The sequence below is a fragment of the Bombus huntii genome, chromosome 2 (assembly GCF_024542735.1).
Source record: "Bombus huntii isolate Logan2020A chromosome 2, iyBomHunt1.1, whole genome shotgun sequence".
Taxonomy (NCBI): Eukaryota; Metazoa; Arthropoda; class Insecta; order Hymenoptera; family Apidae; genus Bombus; species Bombus huntii.
Window position 1 is genome coordinate 17,362,553 of NC_066239.1, and position 16,679 is coordinate 17,379,231.

The window sequence follows — 16,679 nt, forward strand, 5'->3', positions numbered from 1 at the left end:
ATGGGTGGTTGTAGAGGGGCCACAGGGAGACGGACACAGGGGGTTGACGGTGGGGGAGGGGTCTTGAAATTCTCGGGAGCTTTACTTCCCGGGAATATTACACGCCCCGCCGTGAGCTCCCGCCGATTCGAGTGATTCCTCATCTCTCGCCCTTTTCCTAACCGTTCCGTTCTTTCGCGAAAGCAGATGCGCAACAACACGGCTGTATTTATGCCCTTCTCCCGTTAGATGAATTTCGATTTGATGGAACGTTGACCGTGTTTCGGACTTAACCGGCCGCTATCCTCGTTTGTCTCTCGCCGATGTTCTTCTTACTTTTTTCTTCCTTTGTCTCTGCCTTTCGTCTTTTTCTTTCTTCTCCTTCTTGTGTTCGTCTTTCTTCTTTCTTCCGTGTCACATCGTAGTCTATGTACTTACAACAGTAGATAGACCCGCGTTCCGTTGGAACGATTGTGAATTCGAAGCATGAAGCTTCGTCGTGTATCAATAGGGGGGAGGGAGGGTGGAAAGGAGTTTCGGTAATCTCCAAAGTTGTTTGGCAAAATTGGAAGATTAATTAGGGTAAAATTCAGGGGCAATGATGAAGAAATTTAAGAATTATTTGGACGATTATTTTTGCTTATTATCAAAAATGAATGCGATTGAAATGAAAGTGGTGTTCAAATTATTAATGAACAAAATTATTTGGTGAAATAAATAAGCGATATTCGATCATTAGCGTTCAATGGAAGCAGACATGAACGAAAGTTCTAAGATGCAAAAATTATAAAGTTACATACTATAGGATAATATTTCAGGTTTTAAAATTCTCAAATTTCGCGTTAAAATAATTAATAATTTATATTCCAAAAAAAAAAGAAAATATTCTATTGAAGAGTCAAAAATTAAAAATTCACGACTGAAATATCGATTGACGATGATGTGTCAGTCACTATTCAGAGACCCTATGGCCAATCCTAACCAACGGATTAATTCACAGGCCGCGTTCGTTATAAGATTACCAGTGCGTAAGTACCCCAGTGAAGAACCCTTCGACCTTGTCAGAGGGGCGCGTTAACGTCGAGGCGGTCCCCTTCTACAAAGACAACATCATCGTCGCTCCGCTAGCTCCGACCACGATTTTCGCGTGTCAAGGAAGAAAAGCTGCGCCAGATTTGAATGTTTCCGCATTATCACCATGGGAAGCGCACGGGTGTCTCAGCAACGATGGCTCGTCGTCGTCTGCGCAGAAAGCGTTCCAGTCAACGGATAGGAAGGAAGGAGGTGTACTTGCGAAATGAACGAAAAAGCCTAGGCAGAAGATATGGTAAAAAAGAAGCACAAAAAATGGGGAAAGAAGTTGAGGAAGAAAAAAGACGAAGAGAGAGATGAAAAAAGGGGGAAAATAAAGAAACGTTTATATGTATGTATATACGTGTGTGTAAGAAAGAAAAAGACAGGAGTAACGCTAAAGAACACCGACGAATCACCGGTGTTTAAAATTCCCGTGAGGTTTCGCGGTTTCGCGCTTCGCGAGAAGAGGTGGGAAATAGAGAAGAATGGGGTTGGTGGGGATTGAAGGGGTTGCTGGAAAGGAGGTGGAGAACCAAGAGGAAACGAGGAGAAGGGGTTGAGCGTTCGGAGTCGACAGATTGCCGAGGGGACAAATAAGAGTGTATCCAGTCGCCAAACGCGACGAGGCGAATTTCGGGTAAATTGTTTCCCCCGAGTCCTCCCTCTCGTTCCCTCTTTTCACCCTGCCTCTTCGAATTCTCTCGCCATCGCCCAGAGGAGATTCACTGGTGTCGTCGTGGAAGCGACGATTTAAATTTGGGGTACTTGCCCACGAGGCGAAGCACCCTTCTGGACTTTGGGTTGGCCTTCACCTCTCTCTCCCTCTTTCTCATTCTCAATTGGAGATCATCGATTTGAAATCGTTATACTTTACTTTCATAGTTTAATCCTTCACCCGATTCTTTTCAAATCTTATTCGGCCAAGTGTTGTCGAACACTAATGATTTTAAATTTTAAGTAATACCGTGTTTTGAGCAGAAACTTTAACTATCATCAAGCAAGTTTATTGTGTGTTGACGTCACGATAAATGAAATTCATTTGAAGAGAATTTAGATTAAGGAGTGAATCAATGAGAAGAAGTCAATGGTTTAATCATAACGTCTGCCTATGAGGTAGAAGGTATCCCTGAAATACGGAGGGATTATCGCCATTTGGGAATTCCAAGCATCTGGTTAAAATCGTTGTACCTTGACCCAGTCCATTGTATGGTTTGAGGTTCATATAAGTTGAGCTTATTTCTCGTCGATCGCAAAATAGAGTGCTATTATTATATGAAAAAGAAAACCAAGCAGTGCATTTTCTTGAAACTCTGTGCTTTTTACGTGAACATTTCGTTTCCATAATAAAAATATGAAATTTTTGTAACTATTTGAAAGTATACTTGAATCAGTATAGTAAATTTGTATAGTTTTATCCTGCTTAAACAAATTGTATATTTTGTATGAATTAATATTTATTTCAAAACTCAGAACAGTTTGTAATAAAATCCAAAATAAAATTTAATATACGAACGCATAGCGTAATTATATTTTACAAAAAAATAAATACCGTAAAAATATTGTAAGGAATGAAGGCAACTTAATCTTTGCCTTTATATCGAAGCACAACCGGAAGTAAGTCTGGCTTAGGGCGGTGTGAGGAGTGTTACGAGAGCTTTCGCACATTACCCTTCGCAACAGGCCAATTAGCACCGTTTCAGGGTCTGATGTGAATGGTCATCTAACATCCACATGCAGTAGAACCTGTTACCAAGGACAATACGTGTACTGTACGAAAAGTCTCATTGAACAATAAATATTTAGACCGATCTCGTATGGTCAATTATCTTTTTCAGGATTATTTACTCTCTCTTTGCATTTACTATTACTATATTACGATTACTATATAAGTAATGCTTCCTCATAAATTTAACTAATTATATCATAAGAAAATTTATTCTTACTTTCGTTATAATATAGATTTTTAAAATACATTTCCTGTACTTTGAAACATATAAATATGTACAGAAAGACCTTCAAGGTTTTGTTTCAAGTAATAGCCCTAAACTAAATCAAGTTAAATTTGGTATAACAATTCCTTATTTTATGTTCGTCCTTATCCCTCGATAACATATTAATATCTCGTATTTTATAAAGAAAATATGAGAATCTTCTAAGTGAAACGAAATAAGATAGCTTCTGATTAATTTGTTTAATTTTTTCCACGATCGGTAGGTTGAACGCGGAAATTAAATACACACTATGCGTACCTATGCAAGCGTGGATTGATCCCTGATGCATTGAAAGCTGTATCGTGCATCGTATGTCCCCGTTCGCGGCTTAACAAAACGTGTTCGCTGCGTTCGAGGCAGTGAGGAATCTCTCGAAATTCTTTAAATTCTGAATCGAAACCATCGCACGGATCCCATTGCCATTTATCTGTTCGTGGAATTCAGCTCGTCGAAGAAAATTTGTTTGCCTGTGGTTGCTATACATTTCCTGGCAAAACAGCTATCTTTTTCCATTCCACTTCATACACCAACCTTCTTTCACATCTTTCATACGTATCTACTAGGGTAACTAAACATTAATTAAAATGCACATGGTTACAATTTTTTTCATAAGTTATTCCTTCAAGGTATTCGATAACTCTTCTTTTTTCTTTTAATATAAAATTAGGTAAAATTAGAAGACAATAGAATTAACATTTTATAAAACTGGCATGTGTAAATAATTATTTAAATTCGCAATAGTATAGAATAGCTACAAAAAGTATTTTCACAGTCCCTTATTTTACAATAAAGTATTCTTTATCAAGTGCTGTTTTTATTTTCATAGTATCAAACTTTTGTAACCTTAAAGTATTACTAAATAAAAAGTTCGATATATTTGGATTTAATTAGTTAGTATGTAAGTTCTATAATAAATGTATGTGTAGGTGTGCAAAAATTTTTGTAGACATTGAATATTAGTTTATAAAAATCGTGATACAAGAGTATAATTTGAAGCCGAAACATGTGACCGAATTATTTATATTACCGCGTTCCGCCACGTTTCATCGCGTTCGTCTTCACAGTCGTTTCGAGTAATTTCAAGAAGAACGTCCACCGGTCCCATTTTAAGATAAACTGACAAAGGCACGCACGTTTCAATTCTGTGGTGCATTTAAAGATCGATATTCCAGTCGTACGCGAGCGGAGATTCTTCTTCGGCAGTGTAAACATATCCTCGATACGTCCGTGGAACGCAGTAAAGAGACGCGAAGAGACAGGCGAGCGAGGGTGGGAAGAAGCTACGGGTACAGGAGAAAGATTCTCTTTTGCCTATATCTGTTTTCCACTTTTTTCATCCCCGTAGCAAGGCTATGCTTGTATTCCTCTCTCTCGTCTTGTCTCTTTCTACCTTTTCGCTTCCTCTTTTTTTAATGCCGCCCTCTTGCTCTCATTCTCTCGTTCCTTTTTCCTTGCTCTGCCCTTCGTCCTTGTCCACCCGCCGTGGTCGATCTTACCGTCTCTTTCTTTCCATCCTCGTCTCAAAATGTGGCATTCAACAGGGCTTCTACGGTGCTTGCGGTGGTGCGGAATCCGCGCCGGTTTGCCGCGACGCGGGGTGCATCGGGGAAATGATGCGCAGATTGGCCGGATCATCTCAAAAACCACCACCCTCTGCCTCCAGCCCTCCTCCTACTACCATTCGTCCCCTCTGATTTCTCTTTCTCCCTCTTTCTCGCACTCTATATCATGCTTGTTCGCCCTCTCGCCCCCGTATCGCAGGTCCCTTGTTCCCTCTCTGTCATTCTCGTGCTCGTACTCTCGTCGTCGACGGTCGCCAGGGATGGAATACAACCCCCACTTTCGGCACCGCCGCCGAACAACCACCCTGCCGCCGCTGCCTGCCACGGTGCCCGACGACGAGTGACTGAGTCCTCCGATTATTATCTCATTTGCTGGCACGAGCAGCACGCGACGCTACTGTCGCTTCCCGTACGATCCGTAGATCGCTCGCCTCTGGATCACCGCCGAAGAGAACCGGAACCCGGGACCACCTGCCTGTCGCCGCGTGTATAGGTGAGTCGAACTTTTGTCTACCGATTCTTTTTATTTCCTTTACTTCATTATACAATTTCGAGTGTTAATTTCTTGTTTCGTAGATTCTTTTTATTTTTACTTTTATTTCTTTTCTTCGCCTTTTTGCATCTTTGCTCTTTTTTGAGATTGGTCGTTGATTTGTTCGAGGAACTTTTACGGTCTCTACCATGTGACCTGATCGCCTCTTCTTTGGTTGCGCGCAAGAGACGAATGCGTTGAAATCGTGCAAAATTGTTGAGATTAATGTAACATGCATGAAAGATGGTGTTTTGGGGAACGGTGTCGATTAAAATCGGTTAGTGTTCTTTATTTCGAGCTGATTGTTGGTTTGAAAGTTTATTCGATGCTTGATTTCACGAAGGATGGTACACGTGGGAAAATTTGATTTGTTGCGTAACGACTGTGGTGTTGATTGTGGTAAAACGAAGTGATGGGAAGCGGCAAGTTGATTTAGAATAGTTTATTAACTAATTTCATATCTGTTGTTTACAAAGAGGGTTATTCTGTGAAGTGCAGATATTATTATCAAATAAGTGTTCTCGGTTTCCCTTTTCTTTATGAGTTATTATTTGCATTGAAATAAGATTAGAAAAAATGTAAAAATGAATTGTGATTTATGATCGAGACAATGATTTATCCCACGTCGTGGTCAAATAATGACAGAAATAGAAAAGACGACGGTGAATATAAAAAATCGATTAAAAATTAGCATTAACGAGAGGATCCTGTGAGTATCACGTGACAAGTAATGAGAATTCATCTTACAATCCTAAATCGGCCCGTACATCTTCCTTTGAACCGCGTGTACGACAGCACTGATAACGTGTTCGAAATGCAGTTTGCAAATTCACATCTGGGATAATAAAAAGAATTGTTTAATTTATTTCTATTTACTATTAATTATCGCTATTGATCTACACATTTGTTAGTCGAATTGATTACAATTATTATACTAATAAATAAAATAAATTATAATTTTCAATTGTTCATATATATCGAAAATCTTTAGCAATGCTTCGTTCCTTGAAAACGCGCATATTTCAATTGTTTCCGATATTCAATTGCATTTAAATTTTATAAACTTATAACCTGCATATCTTACATGTACACTAAGTTTTATTTGCAAGTCCAAGAATTAAAATTTTTAATCAAACGCTAGGTTAACACATCCTATTTTGAATGTTATATTTAACATATTGTTGTTGGAACACGTAGCAATAGCGTTTTCGCGTACAAATACGGGTTTGTATACGCTGTTTCCCATATAGGTCCAGTCAATACTCAACTACATAGCGTTAATATGCATTTAAAACGGAAAGATTTGATAAAATAAACGTTCTTTCGAGAAAACAGAATATTGAAAGATTTAATACGAATACCCGCTATCTTCCTCAACGAACAATTTCTCACCAGAAGAATCTCGGTTGGCATCTCATCGAACCAATTAATCCTCCCTTTCTTCTATAATCTTTCGCGGTTATCGATTATACCGCAGTTTGTGCACCCTCGAAAGCATTCAAATCCCCTGGCCGTTCCTTCAAACCACGATACACCATCACGTACTAATCTTAAGCGCTAACGAAAGAGTTCGTATCGGTGCGCCAGCTTTATTTATTGTCGGTGTGTCATCGTTCTCTGCGTTTCGCGTCTTTCGTTGCGTGCGTGTTTCTCTTTTATTCCTTTTTTATGAATACACACAGAAAGAGGAAGAGAGGACCGTTCGAATTACGCAGAGAGTTCAACCGTAAAAAAACCTAGTTCTACTGCGACTGACATTTTTTTTTTCTCTATGTAAAGCGAGATCGTTCCGCGTCTGGTCGTAATAAAAATGTTTATGCTGACAGTAAAGAGATCGCCGCTACTCGAAGGGAGGACGAAGACATAGGAAGCGAAGAAACGAAGACGAATCGATTGAAATTCCTGTCGAGGTTAACATTTAATTCGCCTTTGGTCTCGTATAATTGGTAAAAATCTCTTTCAACATTGCATTCGCTATTTTCTCATGCATAGATGTGGCTCTTTATCGCCCTTGTTAATCATTATTGTGCTTCGTTTTCACACGACCTCTGATCTAATCTGACCTCTGATTCTTCTGCTTAGTTACGCGAGTCGAGAATTGGAGGTACGTTACGTAAAACTAATCGACCGTAAAGAAAAACAATATGCCAATTGCAGCGGATGCATGGTAATGACTCGAGTGACTCAAACTACTTATAATTACATAAAATTTGGCATTAGATGTTTGTAGCGAGAATATATCATGCGTTGCGTATTATGTATTATACTGTTGTGATATATAAAAAAGGAGGGAAGATACTTGTATGAAAAATAAGAACAATAGTATTTTGCTTGATCCCTTTGTTAATTGTGATGAAACGAAAGCTTTGAATTATTTTTCGACGGTCGCGAGGAAGACAATGATGGAGAGTAATCGACAAAGAGACCTGTGCAAAATTATTGACAGACAATGTACAATATACGAAGATGTGAACAGGAGAAGGACGCACAAGACAGGGTATAGTAGGAAAGAAATGAGTAAAGATAAAGGGAGATTTAAGGAGAAGGTACAGAACTGTGAGATAATCAAAAACTAGGATCTACAAAAGACGAATAAATAAATAGAAGCAAGAACAGAGTAAACTCTTATTAAACGGGAAATCAGATTATATTGAACGATATATGAAAAACGGGAAAACCAAGGATGAGGAACAAGAACACGAGACGCAATAAAACTGAAAGAAAGAAAGATATTTAGGAGACTTTTGGAAGAATAAAAGTAAACAGTAAAGATCAAGAAAATAAATAAAATAGAAATAGACGCGATAAAGCGAGGACCAAACACGCATGAAGAAGAATAAATAAAATATAACGGGTAAAAGAGCAATATACGATGCACGACAGATCCTTGCAGAAAGGGGTAAAACGAACCGGAAAAAAGGGGGAGTGAGGCCGAAGGTATACAAGCGGGTAAAGTACATAAAGAAGAAAGAAAACGAGAAATTAAGATGTGCAAGGGTGGGGGTGAAAGGGAAATCGTTCCAGAGAAAGGGTGGAAAGGAACGAATTAGGAAAAGAGAGGAGCGTACGTCGAATGGTTAGGGAAAGAGGCGGATGAGGGAGAATGGGAGGGAGGGTAGGGCGAAACGAGAGGAGCAGCAATGCAAATATTCGCGGCGACAGAGATTGAAACAATCCGCCAATTAGAATCGTCGACGTGAACGGGATTATGCAGATTCGCGGTGGGTGCGCGGACAGAACCAGAAACGGACTGGCAGCTGCCGCACCGTTCGCTTAATTCAATCCACCGAGTTGTCTTATGAATCGTAAACCGGCCTTCCCCTTCCGCATGAAACTGAAACTACGTCACGAGGAGACGGAAAGGAAAACGTCGTCGTCGTCGTCGTCGTCGTTGTCGTCGTTGTCGTCGACGACGATGCCGAGCGACGCTTCGACCAACCGCAACGATTCGCCTCGAACGGAACGATAATGCAAGCCTGTAAAATTCCAAGGTTAGGACGAGCGCGATTCATTGCTCCATTATAGTCTTGCAGAGAGGTTAGTTGGACGAAAGAGTTAGTTGATGCGTTCAAGGGATGGGGAAGATTTTTTTTATTCTGTATCTATTAAGAAAATTATACGTCATATACGTAATCGATGGTAAAGCAATCGATATCGTCAAAGAAAAAATTGGTTAACGCGTTACTTAGAGGATGGTTGAAAAGCTCCGGTCTCATGCGTGTTAGGGAGATCGTTGTACTGTGTAAGATGTTTTATGATGATAGGTGGTTATCAGTGACGTAAAAGAGGTTGATACACAAAAGATGTTACATACTTTGATCTTTGGCTTTGCCTTGTGTTCCGTATTTCGTTTTACATCGGATTATTGTTTCATTATTCTATCACCTTCTCAGATAGGATAAAACGAAGACGGATAATTGAAGTACAATTTATTCACATTAAATTAATATTTATGTTTAATAAGCAATAATTTGCTGTAACATCATTGCAATTCTATTCGCAAGATTGGGATGCTTCTTTATTATTATTATTACGTTCTCTACTAAATAGTTGATTGAAATAATTAATAAGAATAATTCATAATAATATTGACTGTTAAAACGCTCATTAATTATTTTATCTTACATCGATATATATAGCAGCGAAGTATGTGATACAATAAAGTGCATTTTCAATTATCACTTGTAAACGTATGCTTCAATTACAGGACATTAAACAGTGACAAGATCATTTGTTATACAATACATAGAAACGATATAGGAGATAAGAATCGAAGGATAACTGCAGAGAGGGAAATCGAGAAAGGAGAGAAATGTATATTGCAATTTTTAAAGGATACTTAAATAGAATATTACGAGGGTTGACGGTGAAAATGTGTTACCATTGACTTTTAGGGGCGAGAACCCAGCGGGAAATAAATTGTTTCGTACCAGAGAATCTCAAGTAAATACTCGCGGAGACTTTCCGGAAAGCTTCTTTATATTGCGCCGGTAATAGAATAAAGAACCGACCACGCAATGGAAATTCTCACTTTTTGCATAATTGACGTATCCTCGGGAGCATACCGGCACGTTGAATTATTTTATCTCGGGATAATGTGATTTAAATACAAGGGACTGAGAAGACGCTGTAACGTTTCCATAAAGTATAGGGGGATGTAAATTTTGCTGCAGTTTCTTCGCTTCTTTCTCGGCGTGAATTTTTTACAACGTTATGGAAAGATGAAACAAAAGTATATGGAAGAAAGAGATAAAAAAGAAAACAGAGGAAAAAAGGATTGAGTAAAGTGGCTACAACGATCTCGTGATTAATGTTCTAGAAATGTAAGATCTCTTCCGCGGTCGGTGTAATTCAAGCTTGGTTAAACCAGCGCGACCGCTGAATTTCATGACGCAGCCAGCCTTTAAAATTTCCTGTTTAAGAAGACCACGATGTAAGGCAATGGAAACGCGTCGCTATTGTCTTTCATCGCAACCATCACGGAGGGAAAAAAATCGTTTCGCGTCTCCAGGGATTCTTCAGAAGTCCCACGTATCTGAGCCTTTAGAGTCGCCTTGTTTTCTCGACACAGTCTGTGTCAACATTTTACCATTCAAATGGTTAAGTAAATACAAGATCAATCACAATATGAGATTTTCATAAAGAAAATAGCAACTTTAATCTTATTGTGCAAGAAACAAGTAACTTTACGATGATATAATATGATCTTCCGTTCATTTTTTTGTTTTTCAAGATCTTCAAGAAAAACTTCCACTGCCTTTTAAACGCGTTTAGAATTTTCTTCTGAATAATTAAAAACTCCTCAATGTTGAAAGGAGTACAGAAGTCGTTTCCATTCCTTCCATCAAAGACTGTTATTTCTTCCTTCTTCGTGCCGCATAACGAGCAAATAATATTCGCCAATATACGTAGAAAGCGTAACCAGGTCCATTTCACTCTCGCTTCTGACAGAAATCAAAAGATTTTCACCGTTCGATGTTCAACAACGATAGAGACGGCACGGGAATTATGGACGCGCTGCAATGAGAACCGACGACGAGAGCCCGTATTTATCACGAAGAGTAAAACTGACAGCAGTCCATTTCCTGTTCGTCCTGCCTGTCTGGCTGAACATATCTCCTGACGAAACAACGTGGACGCCGTTTGTTTGGGAAACAATGGACCGAAACAATACCCAATCCCTCCTCGGTGCGCGGACACGGATACAGACCACCATTCTGCTTTCCACGCCCCGTTACACTCTTCTCTCTTTCTATCGATGAAAGAATCTCGCCAGGGACCTGGAAGACTTCACGGATTCTCGCCAATGGACAGTAAAAATTTTCCTCTCGTCGCTTCGTCACTCGCATTAACAGTTGTCTGTCGTTCTCGTTTATTCCAACGCCTAAAACTGTTTACAAAAAGTCGCCCTCTGATTCCTCCGTCGCGATGAAGAAGATTTTCATCGGAATATTAACGACTCGAGAATACCGACCTGGAGATAATGCAAAACGTATGTTCTCGAATTTATTCTTTTTTCCAAAAAATACTTGCAAGCACGTTCCGTCTTTGCGAATGCAAATATACTTTATACTCTATTTACAATGTGACACTGTATGCATAGAAAGTTTCGGAGTTATAGGTTAATCAAACGCACAGTGGTAGAGGATCATAGAAGAAATAATTGTTGATTAAAAGAAACGAGTTTGATTTATCTTTCGTTACAAAGGCTTAAAAGTGTAGGTTTTAGAAGCCTGTGAGCGAGCAACCTGTTATACACGAGTCGTACGCGCAATGATTCGGTAAAGAAAAACGGAGCAAAGTGTTGAGTTACTTATGATATTTTTGAAGGATGTCGTTATTGACTGTATTAATTACCATAGAAATCTAAGTATGAGCATAAAATAGTATAATCTGTGTACTAAATAATACGCAATTTATTATTTAAAACTTTATTAAAATGGCAAGTGCAATCGATCGAAGTTATATTTAAAAATAACTTGGATATATATTTATTAGAAATCCTCGTAGAATCGCACGATTATCAAAACGCGAAATAAATGACGAATACATGGAAACTGATATCAGGAGTTTAAATATTAAAAAAGTGGAAATTTCTCGCTTAAGTCGTATATTTTGTTTAATCTGGAAAAATCAAAAATACACGATAACTTAGGATAAAGTAAATGCAAATCAATGAAATTGTAACTATATCAATAACGAAAATCAGTATGTAGGGAACACTTCCTTACTAATTACTAATTGTTCCTGATGCGACTGTTCATACGAGCGTGGCACGAAGTTTGATTGAAATACCTACGATCGTAGATTCTCGTTAATGATTTCTCGGGAATTCCTTGCAAGACATTCGCGCGAAACCGAACGTGCACTTGACAGAAATTAGTAATCCTTAATGGATGATGCGACGCAAGCCCTAGTATTACTCATCCCTTTAGCCAGTCATAGGCGTTGCCTGCTGCTCTTAGACTTAACAACGGCGGATATTCAATTAATTTCAGAAGACAATAGTAGCGCGTCTCTGCTCCGAGGATTGTACGTACTTACCTACAACGATCTTCCATGCGTTCGATTATTGTTGGGAACCAAGCAGATGTGTAGTATTCCAAGATTTAGCTGTGTTGAATGTTCGAACTACCAAACTCATCGCAGGGTTGCTATGTTAGCTCTATATGTATGATTGTACATTCTTTATTTTGGAATATCGTTTGCTTTTATTCGCTTCATTCCCCAGAATGCAAAGAATCAAAGTTACCTTCCAGGAGTATTATTTATATTTGAAATAGTTTTGATAATATTTGCATATCATTTAATACAATATGTTGGAAAATAGAATATATCTTCTGGATAGAATATCATTAAATGTCATTTGGTTAGAGAAAATATTGAAAAATTGTTAAATACTTAACGTAAAGAATTTATTAGAATTTCAAAACGAAACAATTTTCTAATCTAAAATCAATATTACAGATATTACCACAATCTATAGTCGCTTTTGCATTGATACATCAGATACAAGAGATTCCTTTCTTTCTATTTAAAATAATGTCAAATCGAAATTCTACACTACACTCGATCAAACTAATAATAACCTCCATATCAAAATTTTGTCACAAGTTGTCCTCAAATACTTACAATGAATTTTAACCGTGAATGCAAACGAACATCCGCGGAATATTTCAATCACGAACCCTTGCTATCTGCTTCTTTTTAACATTTTGTGACTTCTCCAGTGCTCATCTTCGAAAACCAGAAACATGACGACGACCACAGGCGATCCGTCGACTCTGAAGAGTCCAGCCTCGCTCTCCGGCGGCGATTTGGTGTCCCGCCTTCTAGCAGCGACTCCTCCATACCTGTACAACGTGCCCTTAACACCGCATAGCTTCTTCTTCAGCGAGATGTTGCGTTCGTTTGTGCAAGCAAAGACGGAAGTATCATCGGCGAACAACACGACGAGCGTACCTCGACGTCGCAAAAGATCTTGGCGAGACGCTCGGGATCGTCCGTTGGAATTAACCACGAAAGAAAGACAACATCATCACCATCACCATCACTCGCAGCACCAACAGCAGCAACAGCCGCCGGATAAATATTTCCATACTCAACAGCAGCCACAGCAAGCGGAGACGCGACTGGAGAACGGAAGTAAGCAAAGCGACGGCTACGACACCGCAAGTAAAGTGGGCAACTTCGAGCAGAAGCCAAACTTCGGGACAGACATTTTGAAACCGGTGGATGAAAATAAATCTGAGTTTAGCAAGCAGAGTAAGAGCTTTTTCGACGAACGACCTCGTCACTTTGAGCAGGCCCAACCACCGGAAAACATGTTCGCCAGTGAACTGCAGAAAGTCAAGCCGGAAGAGTCTCACTCTAGCGACCGTAAGAATTGCAATTACAACGACAGAAGCCCGTACGATGATCGTACGAAGAGCGCGATTGGCAATCAAGAGCTACCGCCCCTGTTATCAGATCAGAAGAAGCTCGATTTCTCGAGGACCTTTTTGCCCAGCCTTCCAGGAAGGGGCTGCGATATGCTTCCGGGCGTGAAAGGATTCGGTCTGCCCGGGAACGTCACCAACCCGGAATTCCTCCCTGGTCCACTTTGGTATCCGCCTTATCCAATGCCTCAATCATATCCTGGCATCGATCCTCTACACTTCTTCATCGACCTTCGCGTATCCGGCCATATCTGGGATCGCAAGTTGAGCGAGAGGCAACTGCCCTTCAAAGGCAAGCACTGTTCTGCCTTCAGTGTGCCACAATCCAAGGAATATAATAGCAATCGACCGTTAAATTTGACGAGAGACGAGGCTAGCACGTCTAGGAACAGCGAGGAAAATCTACGTGGCACTAATTATATTTTGAGACACTTGACTAGGACGTACAGGGACATTGGCCAGGCACGGAAAGCAACCAGGAGCGAAACATCGACTTCTGGCGAGAGCGAAGACAGTTCAAAGGACATTGATAATAGTGGGTGTTAATAATTGTTTGTTGCATGATTGGTGTTTTTGTTACGATTCGTTTCTATTTTCTTAATACAGTTGAAGTAACTCGTGTTCTGAAATGGTGTTTTAATGTAACTAAACGTGTGCGATTGTATAGAGAATTACTTGTTTGTTCTCATCGTTAAAGATCTAAATTTGTTTATTATTAAAAGTCTAAATGTTTCTAACACAGATCGGACTGTGAAAGATTACGATAGTGAACAAGAAAGAGATCTTTTTCTTTAGAGATCAAGAAAGAAATCAACGTTAAAATTACAATACTGCTTATAAGGGATTATTCTGTAATTTTTTTTCGACTAGACAGCTTTTGAGGCTCGAAGTAAAAGTTAACTTGAATTTCAAATCAAATGATTTCAACTATCGACAAGAGTAATGACAATAGTAGTAAAAATGACGATTCCATACGGTACAAAGTTAATATTCACAAATGAGAAACAGGATATTCGCAATTAATCTCGTCATGAACTAGATAAATCTCATTATGTCATATGAAATGCTTTCTCGTATAAAATTTGAAAAATGTTCGTATTATACGTAATATTGATTTCTTAGAAGAACGTATCTCTAATTAATTAAGCTTTTGTGTGTTACAAAATGCAGACGAAAGATCTCCAAAACCGGAAGAAATCTCGGTTGCGTCCACAAGTCCGGAAGAAGAGAGGAAGGATCTTCGAGCGTTGATAGGGTTGGAACTGGTGGTGGATTATGTGAAAGAGCCGAAGGGAGATACCTCGAACGAGCAGAATTCGCAAGTAACCGAATAACTCGTGAAAATCGAACGATTCTCTTTCGTTCTTGACTGTATAAATAGATGTAGCTCCGACACTTACAATCTCAGCTGGTTCTCACTCGACTACGTCGTTCATATAGAATGTTTAAAAACTGAAATTCCATGACTTTTTTCATTCGTTGCGAAACAATCAAATTCAACAGATTGTCAATTTGACAAAAAATTGCATAATTATTTAACGATATCTCTTATTTAAAAAAAAAATTTATTTCACAGTCGATACCATAGATCGAATTTTATCCTTTACGATTCTTTATAGCATTTAGAAACTTCATTGTAGTCATTTCTCTAGTCAAATGTAAATTGTTCGGTTGACAATGTGTTAATGTCCCTTTGAATTATACACGGTGTCAAAGAATGTTAATAGCGAAAGAACATGGAATATCTTGCTATTTTTCTGAGATATTCCTCCCACTAATTCGTTTCGTCTTCTCTTTTTCTTTATTTTCGATGTGAATATTTAGAGACAACCTTGTACATTTAGAAACGATACATTGAAAAACTAGCAGCCTCGAACTTTCATTGGTGCTATCAATTGCGTAAATGTGGATGTGGCTGCCCTAATCTGACAGACCAAGCAATACATAAGCCTGCTATCTATTCACGCTCAATACGCAACTGAACAGCGTGAGACTTACGACATTTTTTAATATCGCAGTTTAGTCACGGTATTTTCCAGATACATTGAGTTTTTCATTCAGCAATCTGTACCACCGTGTCTGTCGTTCTTTGAAGACTCTTCCTATCTTACACTCGAGACTCGGCTCGAAAGAGTCATTTTCTACCAAGGAGGATCTTAGAGATCCCTTGCGGGCCGGAAACGCTCTGCTACGAATTCAACTATATGTGATATGCGGTGTACATATTATAGTAGCGTTCTATTGTATCTATATGTATTAATAGAAATCATTCGACCTGTATATTAAACGTAATAAAAGTAATGCGATTCAATCACGTGAACGAATTCGTATTCTTTCGAAAATTACCGTAGACCATTTCATATCCTACATTGCGGCAAGCTTTCTACCGCTGATTGTACCTTTAATATTAATTCCTCTTTTATAATAGCTAACTTAACAAAATTTTGCTCAAATATTAAAACTGCAAAATCTTTCAAAATAGAACTGTCTTTTCCGCGTTTTTCTGCTAATAAAAAGCAATTGATTAAAAATCACTTCGGTAGACTTAGAAACTTACGAACACTCTCATATACTCAATCACAAAAACCACAAAATAATTCAAACATTTAATTATGAAATCCTATCGAATAGACAATAAAACTTACGAAATGTTCAACTGCGAAAACCAACTACTAAATTATAGAGATGAAAATACTTACGACATATCCGATTACAAAAACAAAAAAAAAAAAAAAAAGACAAGATTAAGAAAACGACAGGGAAATATTTCTGCTCTGGATCAACTGCACGAGCTTACAATCGTAAGTTACGTCCAACACACGAACTTAAAGGTACATTCTCACGAGTACCATCTAAGTACGAATGGACTGAATGCTCGTTGAGCTCGAGGTCGATCTTTCAAAGTGAAACAGAAGAAGGAAGGATGATACAGTCTACGGCACATGCCGCTCCTTCACCTTGCTGAATGCATCGGCACTCGTTATAATTGGGAGTACCCTCGAAGGAACGCACACAGAAAGGGAACGTCATATTCAGCCGGATATGGTCACACCCTCGCCCCCATCAGTCTCTTGACGTTATTTGACTAATAAACTTCTATCCA

At 38.9% G+C, this 16,679-nt stretch overlaps 1 protein-coding gene across 2 annotated transcripts; it reads left to right on the forward strand.

Annotated features, from left to right (window-relative positions):
- Nucleotides 1-4,600: 4,600 nt before the first annotated feature.
- Nucleotides 4,601-15,908, forward strand: LOC126878341 (uncharacterized). 2 transcript variants are annotated; one of them, XM_050641076.1, is made up of 3 exons: nt 4,601-5,099; nt 12,869-14,111; nt 14,747-15,908. In XM_050641076.1, the coding sequence occupies exons 2-3, from the start codon at nt 12,893-12,895 to the stop codon at nt 14,908-14,910; spliced, it is 1,383 nt and encodes a 460-aa protein (XP_050497033.1). In that variant the 5' UTR covers nt 4,601-5,099; nt 12,869-12,892; the 3' UTR covers nt 14,911-15,908. The 2 variants fall into 2 exon arrangements, with proteins under 2 accessions (XP_050497033.1, XP_050497032.1); XM_050641075.1 differs by lacking the exon at nt 4,601-5,099 and adding an exon at nt 9,472-11,130.
- Nucleotides 15,909-16,679: the final 771 nt, after the last annotated feature.